Source organism: Alligator mississippiensis, chromosome 15 (genome assembly GCF_030867095.1).
Source record: "Alligator mississippiensis isolate rAllMis1 chromosome 15, rAllMis1, whole genome shotgun sequence".
Taxonomy (NCBI): Eukaryota; Metazoa; Chordata; order Crocodylia; family Alligatoridae; genus Alligator; species Alligator mississippiensis.
In genome coordinates, this window is record NC_081838.1 from 8,193,148 (window position 1) to 8,210,818 (window position 17,671).

Below are 17,671 nucleotides of genomic sequence, written 5' to 3' on the forward strand. Positions count from 1 at the left end.
GGGAAATGTTGGAGAGTTAAATAAACCACCAGACATTAAAGTAAAACTAATTCACACTCACTGATTTATTGAACACTTGGACTTTCACATACACACTAAAACTCTTTATTGCAAGTTTACAATGATCATGGAAAATCAGTCCAAAAACACAAATAACCACGACAAAAAAACTAGCTACTGACTTTTTAAACCTTTCTCTCTCTCTCGTTCTCTCTCTCTTTTAAATATGCCACTATCTCTTCCTTTTATTATCCCCCTTCTCAGGTTTTTTTCCAATCACTTCTTCGCTCACCCTGGTTCTGTGCTGCTTTCTTCTTCTTTTGTATTTTTAATCATGATTATTTTAGCTTTTCCTCCTTCACAGAGCAAAACAAAAAAAAAAACCAACCCCCCCCTAAGAACTTCAAAGCTCCATTTTTTCCCCCATTCTCCTTAGACCATTGTGCATTTGTAATGCAGAGGGCAAAAGACCTACATTCTTTTCGCTTGCTTTTTTTTTTTCTTGCTTTTTTCTTCTTTTTTTTGCAATTATTATTATTTGCTCATTAAATTCATCGAACAGAACACATACACCTCCCTCCCATCCCCACCCAACCCCACCCCTTAAAAAATAAATAAAACCCTGAAACGGCGTTAAAAAACCTGCAGGTAATTGCCACCTGGCTCCATGCTATATCACATGCATCTAAAGCCTTGGTCTTGTAGACTTCATTGTATTTTTTTTTCCTTTTTTTTTTTATATATATATATAGATATATATATATATATATATATATACGCACAGGGAAACTACAAGGGGGGGAAGAGAACCAAAATATATATATATATGTATATATATTAGATTCTATAAATAATCAAGAGTCAGTCTGGAGGGGGGGGTGTGAGGTTGGTTTATAACCTTGTGATATCGTCTGCTCGCTGCTCCGGGGCTGCGGGGGGGGAGAGGTCCTCACTGGGAGCCGTGCTAGCAGCCGCGATGGTGCTGGGAGCCGGGTTCGCTGGCGCGGAGGAGCGGACTTTGGTATTGGGCAGCCGATGGTCCTTTTTCCATTTCATCCGCCTGTTCTGAAACCAGATTTTGATCTGCCTTTCCGAGAGACACAAAGAGTGGGCGATCTCGATGCGCCTTCGCCTGGTCAGGTACCTGTTATAGTGAAACTCCTTTTCCAATTCCAAGACCTGCTGCCTTGTATACGCAGTCCTGGAGCGCTTGGGCTCGCCTCCATTGTAATTGGGATTCACTGGAAAAGCAAAGATTAGCATGAATAGAGAGAGAGAGAGAGAGAGAGGGGGAGAAAGAAGGAGACGGAGGGAGAGGGGGAGAGAGATGGAGCCTGAGGAGCTCAGGAAAAAGTAATCAGCTAAATGGCTTATAAAGAACTTTTGGCAGCTCGAGACTTTCTATTCTAATAAGAAGGGGTTTCCCTGGCTCAAAAGACTGAATTATTTATGCACCCGTTACAAAGCTTTAGGAGTTTCACACATACATAACAGAATGAAGCACATGGTTGAGGCTGCCCAGACTGGCTTGGGCTATAAAATTTATGGTGGGTGTAATTACCCATTCGGAGTCGTAAATCCAGTTCAATTGTGCTAACCCAAAGACTCTCATGGAAGGGAAGGAAATAAAAAAAGAGAGAGAGAGAGAGAGAGAGAAGGGGGGTGGGGGGGGAGCATGGTGTGAAAAGAAGAGGAAGACAGGAGTGGAGAGGCAGAGAGAGAGAAAAAAAAGTTGCCTACCAGAACTGACGTGGATTTTTTTCATCCATGGATAGACTATGGGCTGCTTAGAAGCTGTGCTGCTAGGATGCTCGGGGTTTACCTGGTTGCAGGATGGTGGGGCTGGGGAAGGAGAGGTGGAGGAGGTGGAAAGAGCAGCCTGCTCACAGAGCTGCTGCGGTTTCTCTGAGAGGTGATGGCCTCCTGGAGTTGGCCCATGTCCCCTTTGGTGAGCAGCAGGATTGCCCGGAGCTTGGATACTGGCACAACTGTACTGGCGCTCGGGGTAGCTGGGTCGTGCTGGTGGGTACAAGTCTTGATGGTGATGCTGGAAGCTGGACTCCCTGGTCCGGTTGTAATATTCCGGACTGTGGTCTGGGATGTAATTATTTTGCGAATATTCCTCGCATGGAGGAAATTTCGGATCGATGTAGTTAGAGTCCATCAAATAGGAGCTCATGATCATTAATTTCTGGAGTGGAAAATAATTTTTCTCGCTTTGTCGTTTTTCTGCTCCATAAAGCCCTCCTACTAGCTGGCGACCCCGTAAAGTTAGTTTTACCATGTGACCGCCTGGGCCAATCACACCCGCCAGGTTAGTCCCCGGATAAGGAACCAAAAGCTTTTTCAAAATGTATCCAATTTGTGTGTGTGTGCGTGTGTGTGCGTGTGTTGTTGTTTGTGAGCCTCCGGACTGGGAGCAACGGGGTCAGGATGGGGAAGCAGCTGGAAACCCTTGCCACCCCCCTCCAAAAAAAAGGAGACAGGAATGAGGAAGGAGACATAAAAGAATAAACCCCCACTGTTTTATTTCTAATGATTCCCAGCCCCCCCACCCCACCCCCGCTAGATTTTAGAGATGTCTCCAGATTAAAACTCCCCCTTGCTAGATTTTAGAGATCCCTCCAGATTAAAACTTCCCCCCACCACATCGACAGATCTTGCAGAGATCAGCCCCCCCAAAACTCCTATCTATCTATCTATCTATCTATCTATCTATCTATCTATCTATCTATCTATCTATCTATCTATCTATCTATCTATCTATCTATCTATCTATCTATCTATCGATAGATGTAGATATCTATCTATCTAAGCTTTTTGGGAGTGTGTGCGTATACAGATCAAAAAGCTTATATATCTATGCATATACGCTTCTTGATCTGCATATATATATTATATTTATATAGATATAGATATATATGCAAGAAGATCAGCCATCAGCTTACCCTAAGCAAAAATGAGAAGCAAGAGCTGGTGAATGTGCCACCTTCCAGAAAGGCTGTTCTACCGACAATCCCCCCCTTACGCACACACACACACACACACACACACACACACACACACACACACACACACACACACACACCACCCCGAAGGAACACAGAGCAGGTTAGTGCACAGTCTATTTCTCCCCCCACTCCAACCCCTCTGTAGTTTCGATATCTATCCATAACTTATATGGGGGAGGCGGGTATTTACCTGGGGGGGGGCCCGCAAAAGACAATATGCAAATCACGACTGAGTAATTTAAAGTTGTCTAAATGCTGCCAAGCTTGGCTTAAGGGCTTGGGATCTGATAGGACATCTTTGTATAGCAAGGATGAGATCCAGACAGACCTTCCAGCCACTCACAAGGAGCACCCCCCCCCTTCCACTCCCCCCCCCCCCCCGCAGTGTCAACATTACTTTACTTTCCAAACTACTCCGGGGTGTGTTTTATCCCTTCCTGGGCTCCCAGGACTGCATCGCGCTGGCAGGTGTCTGTCATGCCAAATCCTGTCCTTCCCAGTCCTTCCAAGCTGCGTGCAAATGCACATGCATGCATGCCAGAGAAGAGGCAGCCAGCTAGCTGGACAGGCATCCTGGTAGACAGACAGACAAACTTTGTCAGGCTTTATTACACATAAACAGCAATGTGGTTCCTCGCTCCATTACCAGTGGCAAAGCTCATCTCAAAGCCCCCCTGCTGTCCTAAAGGGCGGGTTTGGGGTTGGGGAGAACCCTGTGTAACCTCTAGAAAAACGGGTCCCCTTCCCAAGTGTCAGTGGAAACCAGGCTCCAGCCTTGCAAACGCTCTTGGAGTGGCTGCAATTAAGAGTCTTTATCTCTAGCTCGCGCTAAGCAGAGGGGCAAGGGAGTCGGGCTAATCCCTTGTACTGCTAGATCACAATTATAGTTGAAAATCATAGCTTGCAGGGCATTGCCATATTTTACTTGATAACAATAAAAGTGACACATAAAGTTAACTGTTTATGTTTTATTTATTAGACTAAATGTGCCAGCGGTGTCGGAGGCTTTTGGCTCGTTGTTACAGCTTTTATGGGGTTGTAAAACGCTATAAATCAGTCACATGAAATGGTTGAAGTTCCTTGCGCTCTTGGCTGGGACTTCTGTTTGCGGTAGCTGCTGTTTTTTCTCGAGAGCAAAAGTAATAATGGGATTTTATTTTTATTATTATCTTCCCTCCCCCCCCCATCATCGTTATTATTATTTGCTCTGCATTTAACAAGTCCCTTCCCTCCCCCCCCCTTCCTTCCAACCCTTGCACTCAGCCTGGTTTGGACTTGAATAACTACCTTTTACAATGACATAAGCAGGATTTGAGAATTTAATTAGAACCGCTGCAATTAAGGGAATCAAAGGCAAGCAGAACTTTACAAGGCTCTGGCATCGTCCATATATTCCCCTAGAGACGAATTTGTGACTCTGAAATGTTCACACAAATTCGATTCTACAGGGTACATATAGGCGACTGTGGACTATGGCACTTGTGATGCTGAGTAAGAAGGGGAGCAAAGGGAAATGAACTGCAATTCCTGTTCTCTGGCTGGAAGGGGGGAAGGAAAAAAGTTGGAGACTAATTTAGCGTGTGGCTTTAAGTGTTTACAGATCCAGTCTGCTGTTGCATATGTATGACTGAGATCACTGCAACAAAGACCCAGACCTCAATATTTTGGCAATGGTACATAGTACAATTCATTTGCTATTTTTATCCTCGCTTAGCAGTTATTGTTTTTATTGGCATCTCATTTCCCTGACTTGACTAAGTACTTACCCCGGGCATGGAAGAAAAAAAAATAAAAGGAGGGTGTCTTCTTTATTAAAGTTATATATATATATATATATATATATATATATATATATATATATATATAAAACATAAACATACACACACACACACACACACACAAGTATGTATATATATGACTTTAATAAAGAAGACACCCTCCTATATATATATATACACATACATATGAATGTGTATATATGTACGTATAGATACACACACATCTATATAACTTTAATAAAGCAGACACCCTCCTTTATATATGTATGTATGTATATATGTATATACATATGTATGTGTATATATATACATATATATAACTTTAATAAAGAAGACACCCTTCTTTTAATATATATATATATGTATGTGTGTGTGTATATATATATATATAACTTTAATAAAGAAGACACCCTTCTCTCTCTCTCTCTCTCTCTTTCTATATATATTGTGCATCTCTTTACCTTAAGCAAGCAGGATCTCTCTCTGTATATTTTAGCTCTCTAAAGAAAATGAACAGGGAGGACCAAAGAGTATGCACAAGGCATTAATGGAAATATATGCTGGTAGCCAAAACATTGATTTCAATATATCCGATAAATTCCTTTTCACCACCTATACCTCATTCTGCCCGAATACTTTAGCCTCATAGAGGACTCTGACATTTATAGTTCATTCTGATGCCCTAACTTTATTCCAAGGCTGAGGCAATATTGAATAAAGATGGAGAAGTTAATAAAGTAATTTTACCTATTCGTCTCTCTCTCTCTCTGTTTTCTTTTTTCAATGCCTGAATCTCAGCAAGCCTCAGAGAAGAAGAATAAAGAAATATCTACAGGTAGTTCTCTTAAGAATATGCTAGGTGGCTCCTGGTAAAAACCAACAAATAAGGCATTCAAAAAATCCAGGCGTGAAGGTCACCCAAACATATTTCTGCCCATCAGTTATAGACCTACAAGCTGAAGGCTTCAACCTCTTTGGTTCCCTGTTCCAGATGGCAGAGGGAGAAATGCAAAGACCTGCTATTCTTGCAGCTCCCTGGCTTCATCACAAATATATATATATATATCTCTACACACACACACACACACACATATATATGCATATATATGTGTCTGTGTGTGTGTCTATATATAATATATATATATATGTGTGTGTGTGTAATTTCTTCTTTAAAATGACTGCTTTTCTTGCCAATCTCAGGTCATTTCTTCCCATTCCTTTAGCTGCTTGGATGCCTTTTCTGGGCAGAACCCCAATTTTAATATTTTTAAATTATTTTTTTCCCTCACTCCGTTGATTTTTCATTTTGTTTTATTTGTTCCCCTTTTTCCACAGGGTTTTGAGGGGCTTGAGGTTTTTTGGTTTTATTTTTGCTCGGGTGTTCGGAAGAATTTTTTTTTTTTTTGTCTCCATAAAATAAGTCTGCAAGGACGTGTGAAGAATAGTTGGACGAGAATCTGGCTCTTTTGTCTCACCACCCTGCCTCCCACCCCCTCTCTCTCTCTCTCTCTCTCTCCCTCCATCGCTTCAATTCCCCCCACCAGCACAACAACGTCGACAAACAGTTTTGGACTGACAACATCGAAGAGAAATATAGCACCTCGAAAAAATAATTTCTGGTCTTTATTTCCCTTCTCTACCCAGGATTCAGGTTGCAAAATATATATCTGGTTACCAGTTCGGGAACATTTTTAAGTACAAAGCGCCTTTCTGACAGTACTGAAGAAAAATAAGTGTCCATTGTCCCTCTGGATTCATTGTGTTAGCTATTACCATACTGACCGCTTGGTAACCTGTACCTCAAGCCATTAGCAATCTGTGCATCCTAGAAAAATGAAGTACCTATCCACTGGGGTTTTGTTACTCAATGTTTAATAATAATAATAAAACAACAGCATAGCCTCACGCTCTATGAACTACCTCTTCTTGAGATTCATAGGGAGGAAATTCATTTTGGATGGGAGTTTTTAGTCCACGCATTGAGGAGTTTGTTTTAAGGTGATTATTATAGTTACATTAGTTCTGGGGTTAGGAGGTGGGTGGGTGGGAGGCTGCAAGGACAGTTTGTTGCAAGGGGGGGAGATATACATTTAGTTGCATTCCCTACCACATAGGCAATGGCATGCAATTAATTCAATCTTAATTTTTCTAACAACTTGAAAGCAGAAAGTGCAAAAGAGACCTTTTTTTTTTGTTCCTTTTTTTGTTTGTTTTTTTGTTCCTCCATAATGCAAATAGACAGGTCTAATTTATGCAAAGAAATATGCAAATGTCTAATTGATTTTTCCTTAAATCTGTTGTCAGTAAAAGTAATGAATCGGCCTAAAACGATTTTAATAACCCGAGCATGTCACCAGAAGTACTAGCCTTCGCATTTTTCTTTTGAACCTCTTTAGTCTCCGCAAACGAATAATGTAAATATTTATCCCTTCTTCTTAAAATATTAAAGATGAATCTTTCTTGTTTGTTTGCAAAAAAATACATATATATATGCAAAGCGTTTGCTCCATCTTGCTAACTTCCCCCCCTCCCCTCCCCACCCCACCTAGGAATTCAATTTTCTTCAAATCTCGTTGAAAGTGGCTTTTTAAAAAGTGGGTGCATTTTAATATTGGTTAGACAGCGTGACCTGAATTTCACCTCAACTGTTTGACTTCATCCAATAGGTCACTGCCAAGGAGTTATTGATGGGGGAACTCCATTGAAATTTGTCTCCTCTCAAATGGCCTTTAGATCTTCTAGCTAGTTCAATAACTAGTTATAATGTAGAAGGGGAAAAATGAAGCCCAGAGGCAAACTAATTTGATGTTTCATTTTTACGCTGGAGAAATTGTTGGTTTTCTTTCTCTCCCCCCCCCTCTTACCCCAACACCACGTACACCCCCCTTTTTGGGGGGGAAAAGCTGGTTTTGGCGAAGGACCCCCTTTAGCTGAGAGGCGATTTGAATGTGTATTCCCAATATCTTTTATTTTGCATTGACACTGGAGTTCATGCACTCTTCGAGACTTCACAGCACTGGAGCCCCCAAATTAACTTGGTGCTGGGTAGGAAACCTACTTTAACTTTGACTGTTAAGAAATCTTTTTCTTTCTTTCTTTTTTTTTTTTTTTTTAATCAAGCAGTAGCTCAAATGAGGACACGGATTTTATCTGGCTTCTCTCTACCTTGCCCTGTGCTTTTATTCGGATTAGCACCCAGGCAGCCAGCTAACTGCTCCGTGTTTTACAACTTGAATTGAACTAAATAAGGCTGCGAGCCGCAGAGCCTTGCTAGTTCCTGGGCTTTGAGATGTTTCTTTACCTGCTTCGCTTCATCAAAGCTGAGTATTTCTTCTCCTCGCCCCCTTTTAGCTTTCCTACTCTATTTGCAAGTCAGAAACCAGGCATTTTGGGCGATAATCAAGACATGCTGAGGACGAGATTCTGTCTCTTGCTTTTCAGCAAGGAGACAAAAAAAAGGGGGGGGGGACCTATTGATGAAGGCTTCTAAGTGACAGAGATATAGACTATCTCCTGGACTTTGTTTGAGACAAAGAATACCTGCATTGATTCATCCTACAAGTTGCAAAGGAAACATTGGTCTTAACGCAGACAGAAGGAAAGAAGAGCTGCAGAGACCGCAGGGATTCAGTGGGTCCCATTAAAAGGGCTGGGGATGGAAACATATACAAACTTTAGGCTACTCTTGTTCTGTAGTGTCCCAGAAAGCTGAGGCTTAAGAGGTACTTAGGACCTGAACGGATTCCCCTTGAAAGCCTCCCCAAATGACAATATTAAGAATGACCCCCCCCCTTCCCCTTGTGTTTATACGGGATGCCTTGACTCTACTTAGGGCAGCACCTTGCTCTTTCCAGGAAAGAGGCTTGGAAACTGGGTGTCCAAGGGAGGGGTGGGGGATTGCATTTGATCCCAGCCCCTAAGAAGGGCTGGAACCAGCTTCACAGGGTATTCCCAGGCAGGATATTCCCAGGCTGCCACCCTAAGAGGGCTGGGAGGGCAACCTTAGTGCCATTAAACGGGGCAGGGGGATAGGAATTAGGAACTCCTCCGACAGCCTTTTGTATGGAGAAGGGTCCATAGAGCAGGGAGCAGCTGTATCCTGACCCGCAAGTAACTTCAGAGCAACTCGGACAGCTTCCCCGTGCTTGCATTGCCAGAAATCCCCTGCTAACTCTTTCCCCCACTAGCTTCTCCTGCCTGGGCTTTTCTTCCTAGGTAAGGAGTACCCCCCAAAAATGCCACTCTGGTTGCCCTGTTGTCTGAACAGTATTCAGTGCAGCAACCTCCCAGAGCAAAATGAAGCAGGCTATGCTCATCCTCTTTGCAATTAAATATCAGTTTTGTGGTTCTTCTCTCTCTCTCTGGGGAGGGAACCTAATCACAGCACTTCTTTTTTTTAAAGCAAAGGGCAGGGGGGGGGAAATTCCCTCTGCTCCTGGACATTCATAGGAGCAAACTGCTTTTAGCAATCTGGGTCTGCTTATACAGCCAGCCTCCCTCAGTATAGGTGAGTGCTCCAATCAATAGTTAACTGATATTAAATCTTTCCGTGTTAAATCCTTTCCCTCCAGGATGGGCTGAAAGCCTACTTCAACCTTGCACGCTGTGGGCTTGTGAATATGTTCATTATAAGGCTTTTGTATAGGTGGACAAATGTGGTGTGCGTGTATGTTGTTGTGTTGTAAATATACACACCCACATATATGTATATATACATATATACACGTGTGAAGATACGCATAGACATTCATATATATGTACTAAATGTATGACTATGTATGCATATGTGTATGTATGCATTATATATATGCATTTGTACATATATGTATGCATGCATGCATTTGTGTGGCACTGTGCAGATGTATACAGTGTTCACGAAGGCAGATATGGATTTTATAGCTATTATGATCATGTATATTTTCAGCGGGGTATGGAGTAGGGCTAAAGCCCTGTGTGCATCTCCCCGGCCGTGTTAATAGCTATACATCATATAGATATATGCACAGGCACGGTGGTGTGCGTCTAGGTGATATTTTAAGGGGCTGTGGGTTCAGACACATGCATATCCATACATATGTCGGGGCATGCCAGGATGGAAGCAGGCAGGAAAGGCGGCGAGGGGGAGTCGTGCGAAAGATGGGACTATTAGCAGCACAACTTTTATTTTAGTAGATATTTTCCTTTCTTTTCCACCCCCCACCTCCCTAAACTGCTTGCCTAGACTACCCCTCCTCTGTGGGGCACGAAGCTATTCCAAAACCCCCCCACCAAAACCCAGCCAAATCTGCAGAAACCCTATCAGAGCTGCAACTATCAAATGCATATTTGAATCCGGGGGGGAAAAAAAATCCCTTTCATTGGGTTATGAATAACGCTGAGACCCCGGACTCTAATGGCTGGAAAGGCGCTTTCTCTTCTCTATAATGTTTATTTATTTTTTTTCACTGGGGTATTTTCAGTTTAATCTTTCACAGAGCAATAAACTATTATCCTAGTTAATCCCCGAGGTGAATCCATCAAAACCTTTTAATAAAACGTTTATTAGTTTCAGCGATTCAAGGGACCGCACCACGCAGATGCAACCGCTTGTACAACTTCCCTCAACTTGGGCACCAGACTTGGAGGGTGAAATGGGGAAGGGGAAATAACTCCCCCCCCCCCTTCCCCAGTGCGGATTAAAATTCTGGAGGCATTGACAATTGCCACATCCATTCGTCAAGCCCCCAGAAGCCAAAGGAGCAGCGGAGTTGGACAAGAGAAATCTCAGGCATGATATACAGAACCAGGCCTCTAGCATCAATTCCGACTTGATAAGGAGTCTTGCAAAAAAAAAAAAAAAAAAGAGAGAGAAAGAAAGAAAAAAAAAAGGATGGCTTGTTCAATTGGGCATTGTTCGACTTCTCCATGGGCTAAGGGAAGCCACTGCTAACCCGGTGAGCTGGGAGGGAGGACGGAGAGAAGGAGAGAAGGGGTGGAAGGGGAAGGCGGAAAGGTGAGGTGAAGGGGTCCAGAAATGCCCCCAGATGAGATGCCAAAGGGAGCACGGGTTGGAAAGCCGGGGAAGGCTCCGGGCGAGGAAGGCAAGGTGGGTTGGAGGCATCGCGGCCCCTGCTAAGAGCTGCGACCACCCAAGCCCCCTCGGCGAGCGCATCTCTCGGCGGATCGCCCCATCTGGAAGAAGGGATGAAGAATCGGGGGCGAGTCGCAGGGCTGTACATCAGGCAGTTCTGCATCGTAGGGAACTCACATAAAATATCGGTTCCTTCATACTCCACTTCTTCGCTTACACATGACCTAGCAACTTTGAGCCTGGTCTATTCTTTTTTTTTAAAGACCTTTATATTTCTCCGCAGTATTATGGGGAATTAATTCCGACAGAGACAGGGCCCCCAGAAGAGCAGGCACAGATGTAAAGTGTCAGCATGAGTCTGCAGGTAAATATTTCCCTCCACTCCACATTCAAATGGCTGTGCAAAAAGAGAAGCAGCAGAAGAGTTTTGGGGCGGGGGGGTATTTAGCCAAATTGGAGACTGCCTCTTAGATAACAAGGTCTTCACAAAGTCCGAGGACTGAAAAGCATCTTACTGAAAGGGGTGAGCCTGTTTACTGGAAGGATATTACCCTCTGCCAGATAGATAGATAGATAGATAGATAGATAGATAGATAGATAGATAGATAGATAGATAGATAGATAGATAGATAGATAGATAGATAGATAGATAGATAGATAGATAGATAGATGACCAACTGCTCCACTATTGAAAGGGATTCTCCTTCAGCTCAGTGTATATTTGCACACACAGCAGCTCAGGTCGTTTCTATATGTGGGTGTGAAAAAACCCCACACATGGGTCCCTTTCATTATCTGTTGGTTTCCCAGTTAAAATGTATTTAAGCCGCTGAGGCAATAAAGAAAGTGCGGAAAGAGCCTAGTGACCGGCTTGTAAACGCCTCAGCCTCCCGAGCAAAGCCGTGTGACTGTGCGCGCGTGTGGCTGCGTGTGCGTGTGCTGCCACCGCTTCTATTTTTATTACAGCGCAGCCTAGTTAGATCACAAATCTAGGTCATTTTGGTAAAGTATGATTTTCTCCCGCTGCATATTATGCATCACAACCAGCGCAGGGGTGGGGTGGGGTGGGGGGGGGGAGGACAGCGGAGAAGGGAAATAAAAATAATCTCTGGCTCGCTCTTAATTACAGCAGCGCATCAACCTAAATCCAGCGCGAAGCTCTACACAGGGCGGTGGTAATAGGGGCGCTCCTAAACCCCCTGCGCCCCGAAGCAGACCCGTCCTCTACCTCTGCCTGGGCTCTCTTTCGACATAGCCCGTTCCTGATTCGGTCCAATCCAATGAAGAATGGGGGAATTGCTTCAAAGATTAGACCCTCTCCTGTTTTGTGTGTGTGTGGGTCTTGCTTTTTTTTTTTGTCTGTGCGTGTCATTCTTAAAGGGAGCGATTGGGTGCATTCATCTTCCCAGCCCAGAGATCTGGAGATCTAGGGTCCTGGCTGGAAGCAGACCTGAGCTACACACATTCCCAGCTTGGAAGGGCAAGTGATCTGTTTAGAAATAAAAACAGCAGGGCAGAGGTATGTTGGGCATATTGGACGATTTCCAGACCGTAGCCCCGGCGATCTCTCTCCTGGGGGCGAGGGGGGGAGGAGAGGCACTTGGGGGGATGCAAGGAAAAGCAGGGATTTAGCAGCTCTGTGGAATTTACGACCTTAAAGACCCCCCCTCCCTTCACTTCCTGTGATTAGAGACAGATCAAAACGGACACCTACCTGCGTTTACGACTCCCCTCCCTCCTTGTGACAGGAAAAACCTCCTGTAATAAAAGTCTAGTCAGCCATCCCTTTTGTAGAGAGATGAAACAAAAAATCTGGGTAATCACCTCTCGGGAGACTACGGGGGCAGAGGCTTGGCTTTTGTTTGCTTTAAAAAAATCAAATCCAAATAAAAGAGCATTACTTACTGCTGCCTCTCTCCATTTTGTTAGGGCCAAACCTACAGGAAAGAAAGTTTCATTTTTTTAAAGAGAGATACAGATCGCCCAGCACGTCTCCCCACACGCCGGCTCCACTCAGCGCTTTGCAAAGTGCCGGCTACAAGTGCTGGGGGATGACAGGACAGTTCGTGTTACCTGAACTCAAGCAAACTAATCCTGCCGGGGACAGAAATACATGCAAAGGTCACCAGGAGCAGCTTTCCCTTCCCATGTGATTATTTTGTTGTGGAGACTGGAATGAGAGAAATCTGCCCAGTGCTAGGAGGGCAGTGTGTGATATGGGTCTGCGTGTGTGCATGTGTGTGCAGGCTCACACGGGCGGAGGAGGGGGAAGGAATCCAGAGAAGATTGACCAGGAACTATAAAGGGGGGAGATATTTCTTCATTTAGACCGAAATCCCTGCTGCCTCCAGCCTCTTCCCGATTTCTTTTGGGCAGGGGAAACAAATGGGGTTTAAAACACACCCACCCCCTCATACACACACACCCACAGAGTCTGAATCAGTGGAACAATGAAGGGATGTCATTTCCCCCCCCGCATTTGAAAGAATCAATGTTTGCCAGCCCTGGCGGGGTAGGAAGGGTGACAGCATTCATATCTGCCACGAAAGAGAGAAATCGCGAGTAAATCCCACCCACCCCCACAGCCACCCCCCACCTCCCAAAATCGATACCTCCGAATTCAACTCTTGGCCGGGAAAACCCAGATCAAAACCTCATTTGATAGAAATGCTCTTTCAGAACTAGATCATAAATCAATAAAATCAATCCATCCCATACAATCTCCATAGACAAGGGACCCTGCAGTCTGCCTCCTATATAAAAAAAGAGGGGAGAAAAAGGGATGTTTAAAAACTAGTCTTTCCACCACAAGGGGAAAAAAAAAAGAGAAAAAAAAGCCAAAATACTGAGATCATCAAACTAAAATTAAGTGAAGTCGACCATGGAAGGGTACCTATTTTAGCTATATTATCATTCCCGCCGTCTCCTAATCCTCATGCCTCGCGTTCAGTCAGCAGCTGAACGGGTTGTCTTTTAAACGACTTTGATTCCCAAATATTTCCATCGGGTTTTTTGGGTTGGGTTTTGGTTTTTTTTAAGGAGAAATTATTAAAAAATGAACCCTTAGAAAAAAAACATGCTCTCTTCAGAAGATGCCGAGGAGACAGATAGAAGGGGAAACAGTGGTTTTCTAACAAGCAGCGTTAGAGAAAAATAAATTCAAGGTAATTCAAGATATTCAAGATATTCAAGATTAAAAAAAAAAAAATGACCCCGGAGAAGAAGAAATGGCAGTGACTTGCCAGCTCCATACTGGGAGCAAGCTCCGAATCGATAATCGAAGGGGGAGGCAGGCAATAAAGGGTCACACTGGGAGCATGTGTCCAAGTCCCACCAAAACTTCCTTCTCCTGTCAAAGATTTGCAAAAGCTCCTATTCATAACCTTGCTAAAGACACTCAGCGCTTTGCTCCGTGCCTTTACCTACTGTACCCTGGGTACCCACTACCCAGGCTCTGAAATATGTTTTCAAATGGCTTGGATTTTTTTTATTTTTTTTTAGTGCTGGTGTAGCAGTGGAACCCAAACCCATACTGCCCTTTGGATATTGGTGTTTTAAAGAAGAGGGGAGAGCAACTGCAGAGAATCTGGAAGAGATTCTTTCCTTACTTCCGCCTTTCCAAAGGTTATTTGGAAATACTCAAATCCTCCCAAACGATCTGTTGGCTTGCTTTCAAGGAGGATTGCACCCTGCTTTCCAACTGGACTGCATCCTGCATTCAAGGTGGATTGCACCCTGCTTTCCCAGTGGATTGCACCCTGCTTTCCAAATGGATTGTACCCTGCTTTCCAACCGAATTGCATCCTGCATTCAAGGTGGATTGCACCCTGCTTTCCCAGTGGATTGCATTCTGCATTCAAGGTGGATTGCATTCTGCTTTCCAGGTGGATTGCATCCTTTCAAGGCTGATTGTATTCTGCATGCAAGGCGGATTGCATCCGGCTTTCAAGGCAGATGGCACATGGTGGCTTCAAGGAATCATACGACTCTCGCCTTGTGTGATAAGACCTGCGATCCTTGTTGGTGTGCAGGGGACAGAAAATGCTTAAGAAAGTTACAGGTCCGTCTTAAAACACATGATGGGAAGACACGGTAGGTCTTATTCAAGACGAACGCAGCTGTTGAGGGTGTCCTATAACACGGGGTAAAACATGCCCTCTCCACTGGGAAGATACAACCAACTTAAGGTTGCCTCTCAGGTGCTTCTAGGCGACACCCCGGATCTGCTCTGCTCTCCCTCTGATTTTCTTTGGAGGACAAGCACGATTTTAAGGAACAAAAAAATGCCAGGAGGGGCTGTCCTCCCAACATCTTAGTGGCCCAAATCACGTAGGCGACGTGGAAGAGCAGGCAGCCAAAGTGCCTTTAGTGAAGTAGGCGCTCGCCACATTTCCATTCCAAATTAGACGGCGTGGCACTGGATTTCAAATCTCCCCAGTGACAGCGCCGCAAGATGGATATAGTCGAGTCCCGTGATGTATCCCCTGTCTCTGGTAGAACTTGGACTGTATTTATGCTTCAATAAAAAAGCTCTTGCAATGATACTTTGGGTAAAATATCAGGCTCATGCTAATGAAGGTTGTCTGGATTACCTGGAGAAGGGGGGTGGGGGGAAGGGGAAGGTGACGGATATCTCCGCAAACTTGTGTGAATGTCACAGTCGCTCCGGTTACTCCAGAAGTCTTTAATTCTCTTTTGTTTTACTTCCAATAGAGCTGAAGTCCTTGCTCCGGACTGGCTGGGTGGGGGTCACGTGAGGCCTTCCCCACGCATGCTCTCTGCCAAGTTTGAAACTCTTCTCTTGCTACCATATAAGTCCACAAATCTTCTGGGCAAACTTTCCATCTTTCACGGGTGGGAAGTTGTTCGCCAGCCACGGAGGCGTGGAGAGAAAGGATCGTCCGGGCAAGCATCCAAGAGCTGGCAGCAGGAGCCGGGCGTTCATCATCGCACCTCCGGCATCCTTAGGTCTGGAGGGACCTACATTTAAAAAATGAGGGCAGAAAGGGCCCCGCTGGGATGAAGTGTTGGACCTTCCCCCAGATCCATCTTGGAAACAGAAACAAAGCCCAGACTTACTGCAATCCAATTGCATCGCTTGATTTATTTGGGTTTCCCCAACTATCCATCCACCACCTTCCAGCGCAGGGGAAGCACAAAGAAACCCTTCTCTCTCTGCCAGCGTGATCCCCGTCTTCCCTCCCACTCCCCACCCCCACAAAAAAACCCCAAACCAACCCTCTGCCCAATAACACCTTCTCCTTAGGAAGAAACATCCCGGACCCTGGAAAGCTTCGAGTGCTCCTCCCTTCCCGATTTGCAACACGAGGTACTCGGGGCTTCCCACGGGTGCTCCCGTGCCTCGACAGCAGGTGATCAGGCCCCGATGCAATTGAGATTTAGAGCATTTAGAGAGAGAGCTGTGGTGCGATCAGCCCGGCAGCCTGGAAGCCCCTCTGGACAGGCTGGAGCCCATACCACCCACCTGGGGGTTGTTCTCGGGGGGTATTTTTGCTCTCATGGGGTATCAACCCCCTTTCATTCAGCTGAGGAGCAGGCAACCGTGCTGAGCACCAGTAGGAGAGAGGTTCCCAAGGCAGTCCAGGGGCTGAGGTGGATAGCAAAGAGTTAGGGACCAGCACAGCCCCTGCCCCCTATTCTCAGCCCCGGAGACCTACTGGTCCCAGCAGCCAGGCAGCTGGTTGTTGTGGACAGCGGCAAAACCCCGCTCGCCTTCCCCAGGCCGTCTCCTCTCTCCAAGGAGCTCTAGACGGGGCAAGATGTTGGCCCAGCGGGGTGGGAGCAGGGCAGAGCTGCAGCTCTGGCCCCGTGTCCCAGAGCCCTGGGGAAGAGGGGTGTGCAGGAAAATAAGGGGGTCGCAGCCGGAGCTCTGGCTATGAATGCAATGCCTGGCCAGCGCTGGAAGACACGAGCCCCCAAGGAGATGCAATCAGGAACCTGTTTCTATTTCCCCCTTCCCATCCCTCAACACTGACCCTAAGAAGGGACTGAACACAATGGCCCAACCTGCTGCTGGAAGTGTCCACCAGCCCTTAAATCCAGCTGCAGTGTGGGCAGGGGACACGTACAGGGAATTGGGGGGGGGGGGACGGGGACAGGACATGGGCGTACAGAGGCTCGAGGAGGGGAGCGGATTTACACAACCATTGCACACAGGGCAGGGAAGGGGGACACTTCGGTGGGAGGAGAGCTTGGCACACGCATATGCTGAGCACAAGTCATTGCACACACGCACACACGGGTGAAATCCTCCTTCTACACATAAGCACACGAGAGACATCGTCTTGTGACACGCGTCTACGTACAGCCGGAGGACCAGGATCTTTGGGCACCCGCGTATACACACCCACGTGCACCGTGGTACACTTACGGACGCTGCCTGAAGTCAGCTGGGTACACACGCACACGCACATGCACTCCCGCACGCGAGCACGCACACCGACGTGCGCGGTCCCGGAGTAAAATGACGTTGGGCCTCACACCTGCCCCTGCATGCGGCGAAATCCGCTCGGGGCACGCACACACACGTCATCCCTCTAAGCACCTGAGCACGGGCCAAGTGACGTCATGGGAGTGCACACACCTGCAAGGTGCGCCCACCGCGGGGTGGGGGCGGGAGGGGGAAGGTCGGGATTCGCCTGTGTGGGAGGTATCCCACGGCGCCCCGGCAATCCGGAGTCACTCCGGAGCCAGCTCCCGGGTGGTGTCGTTCTCAACCAGGACAGGAATGGGCCCGATCCTCCTCCCTGCCATGGTGAGGAGGTAACAAAGGGCAAAGCGCCTCCAGGGAC

General features: G+C 45.9%; 2 protein-coding genes and 1 long non-coding RNA gene across 11 annotated transcripts in view; 1 reads left to right on the forward strand and 2 right to left on the reverse strand.

The window, feature by feature from the left end:
- Positions 1-17,671, reverse strand: part of HOXC5 (homeobox C5) — a 70,228-nt gene that overhangs the window by 43,024 nt on the left and 9,533 nt on the right. For 2 of the 6 annotated variants that reach the window (XM_059718078.1, XM_059718074.1), the window contains exon 3: positions 12,765-12,796. The exons of 2 other annotated variants lie outside the window; for them this stretch is intronic. The gene's annotated coding sequence lies outside the window, so the exon portion shown is untranslated. Of the gene's footprint in view, positions 1-12,573; positions 12,797-14,467; positions 15,840-17,671 lie in introns of all 6 variants that reach the window. 2 more of the 6 variants (XM_059718075.1, XM_059718073.1) reach the window with 2 other exon arrangements.
- HOXC4 (homeobox C4) overlaps positions 42-17,671 on the reverse strand; it is a 41,582-nt gene continuing 23,952 nt past the window's right edge. For 2 of the 4 annotated variants that reach the window (XM_059718069.1, XM_059718071.1), the window contains exons 2-3: positions 1,741-3,584; positions 42-1,241 (exon numbers count right to left, since the gene is read on the reverse strand). In XM_059718069.1, coding sequence (XP_059574052.1) covers positions 892-1,241; positions 1,741-2,284 — 894 coding nt within the window. In that variant the 5' untranslated portion in view covers positions 2,285-3,584 and the 3' untranslated portion in view covers positions 42-891. Of the gene's footprint in view, positions 1,242-1,740; positions 3,585-12,573; positions 12,618-12,764; positions 12,801-17,671 lie in introns of those variants that run through there. The other 2 variants (XM_059718068.1, XM_059718070.1) reach the window with 2 other exon arrangements.
- LOC109282003 (uncharacterized) lies at positions 1,050-15,403 on the forward strand. Its single transcript, XR_002088873.2, has 3 exons — positions 1,050-1,140; positions 11,143-11,223; positions 11,989-15,403. It is a non-coding gene; the product is annotated as an uncharacterized LOC109282003 (long non-coding RNA).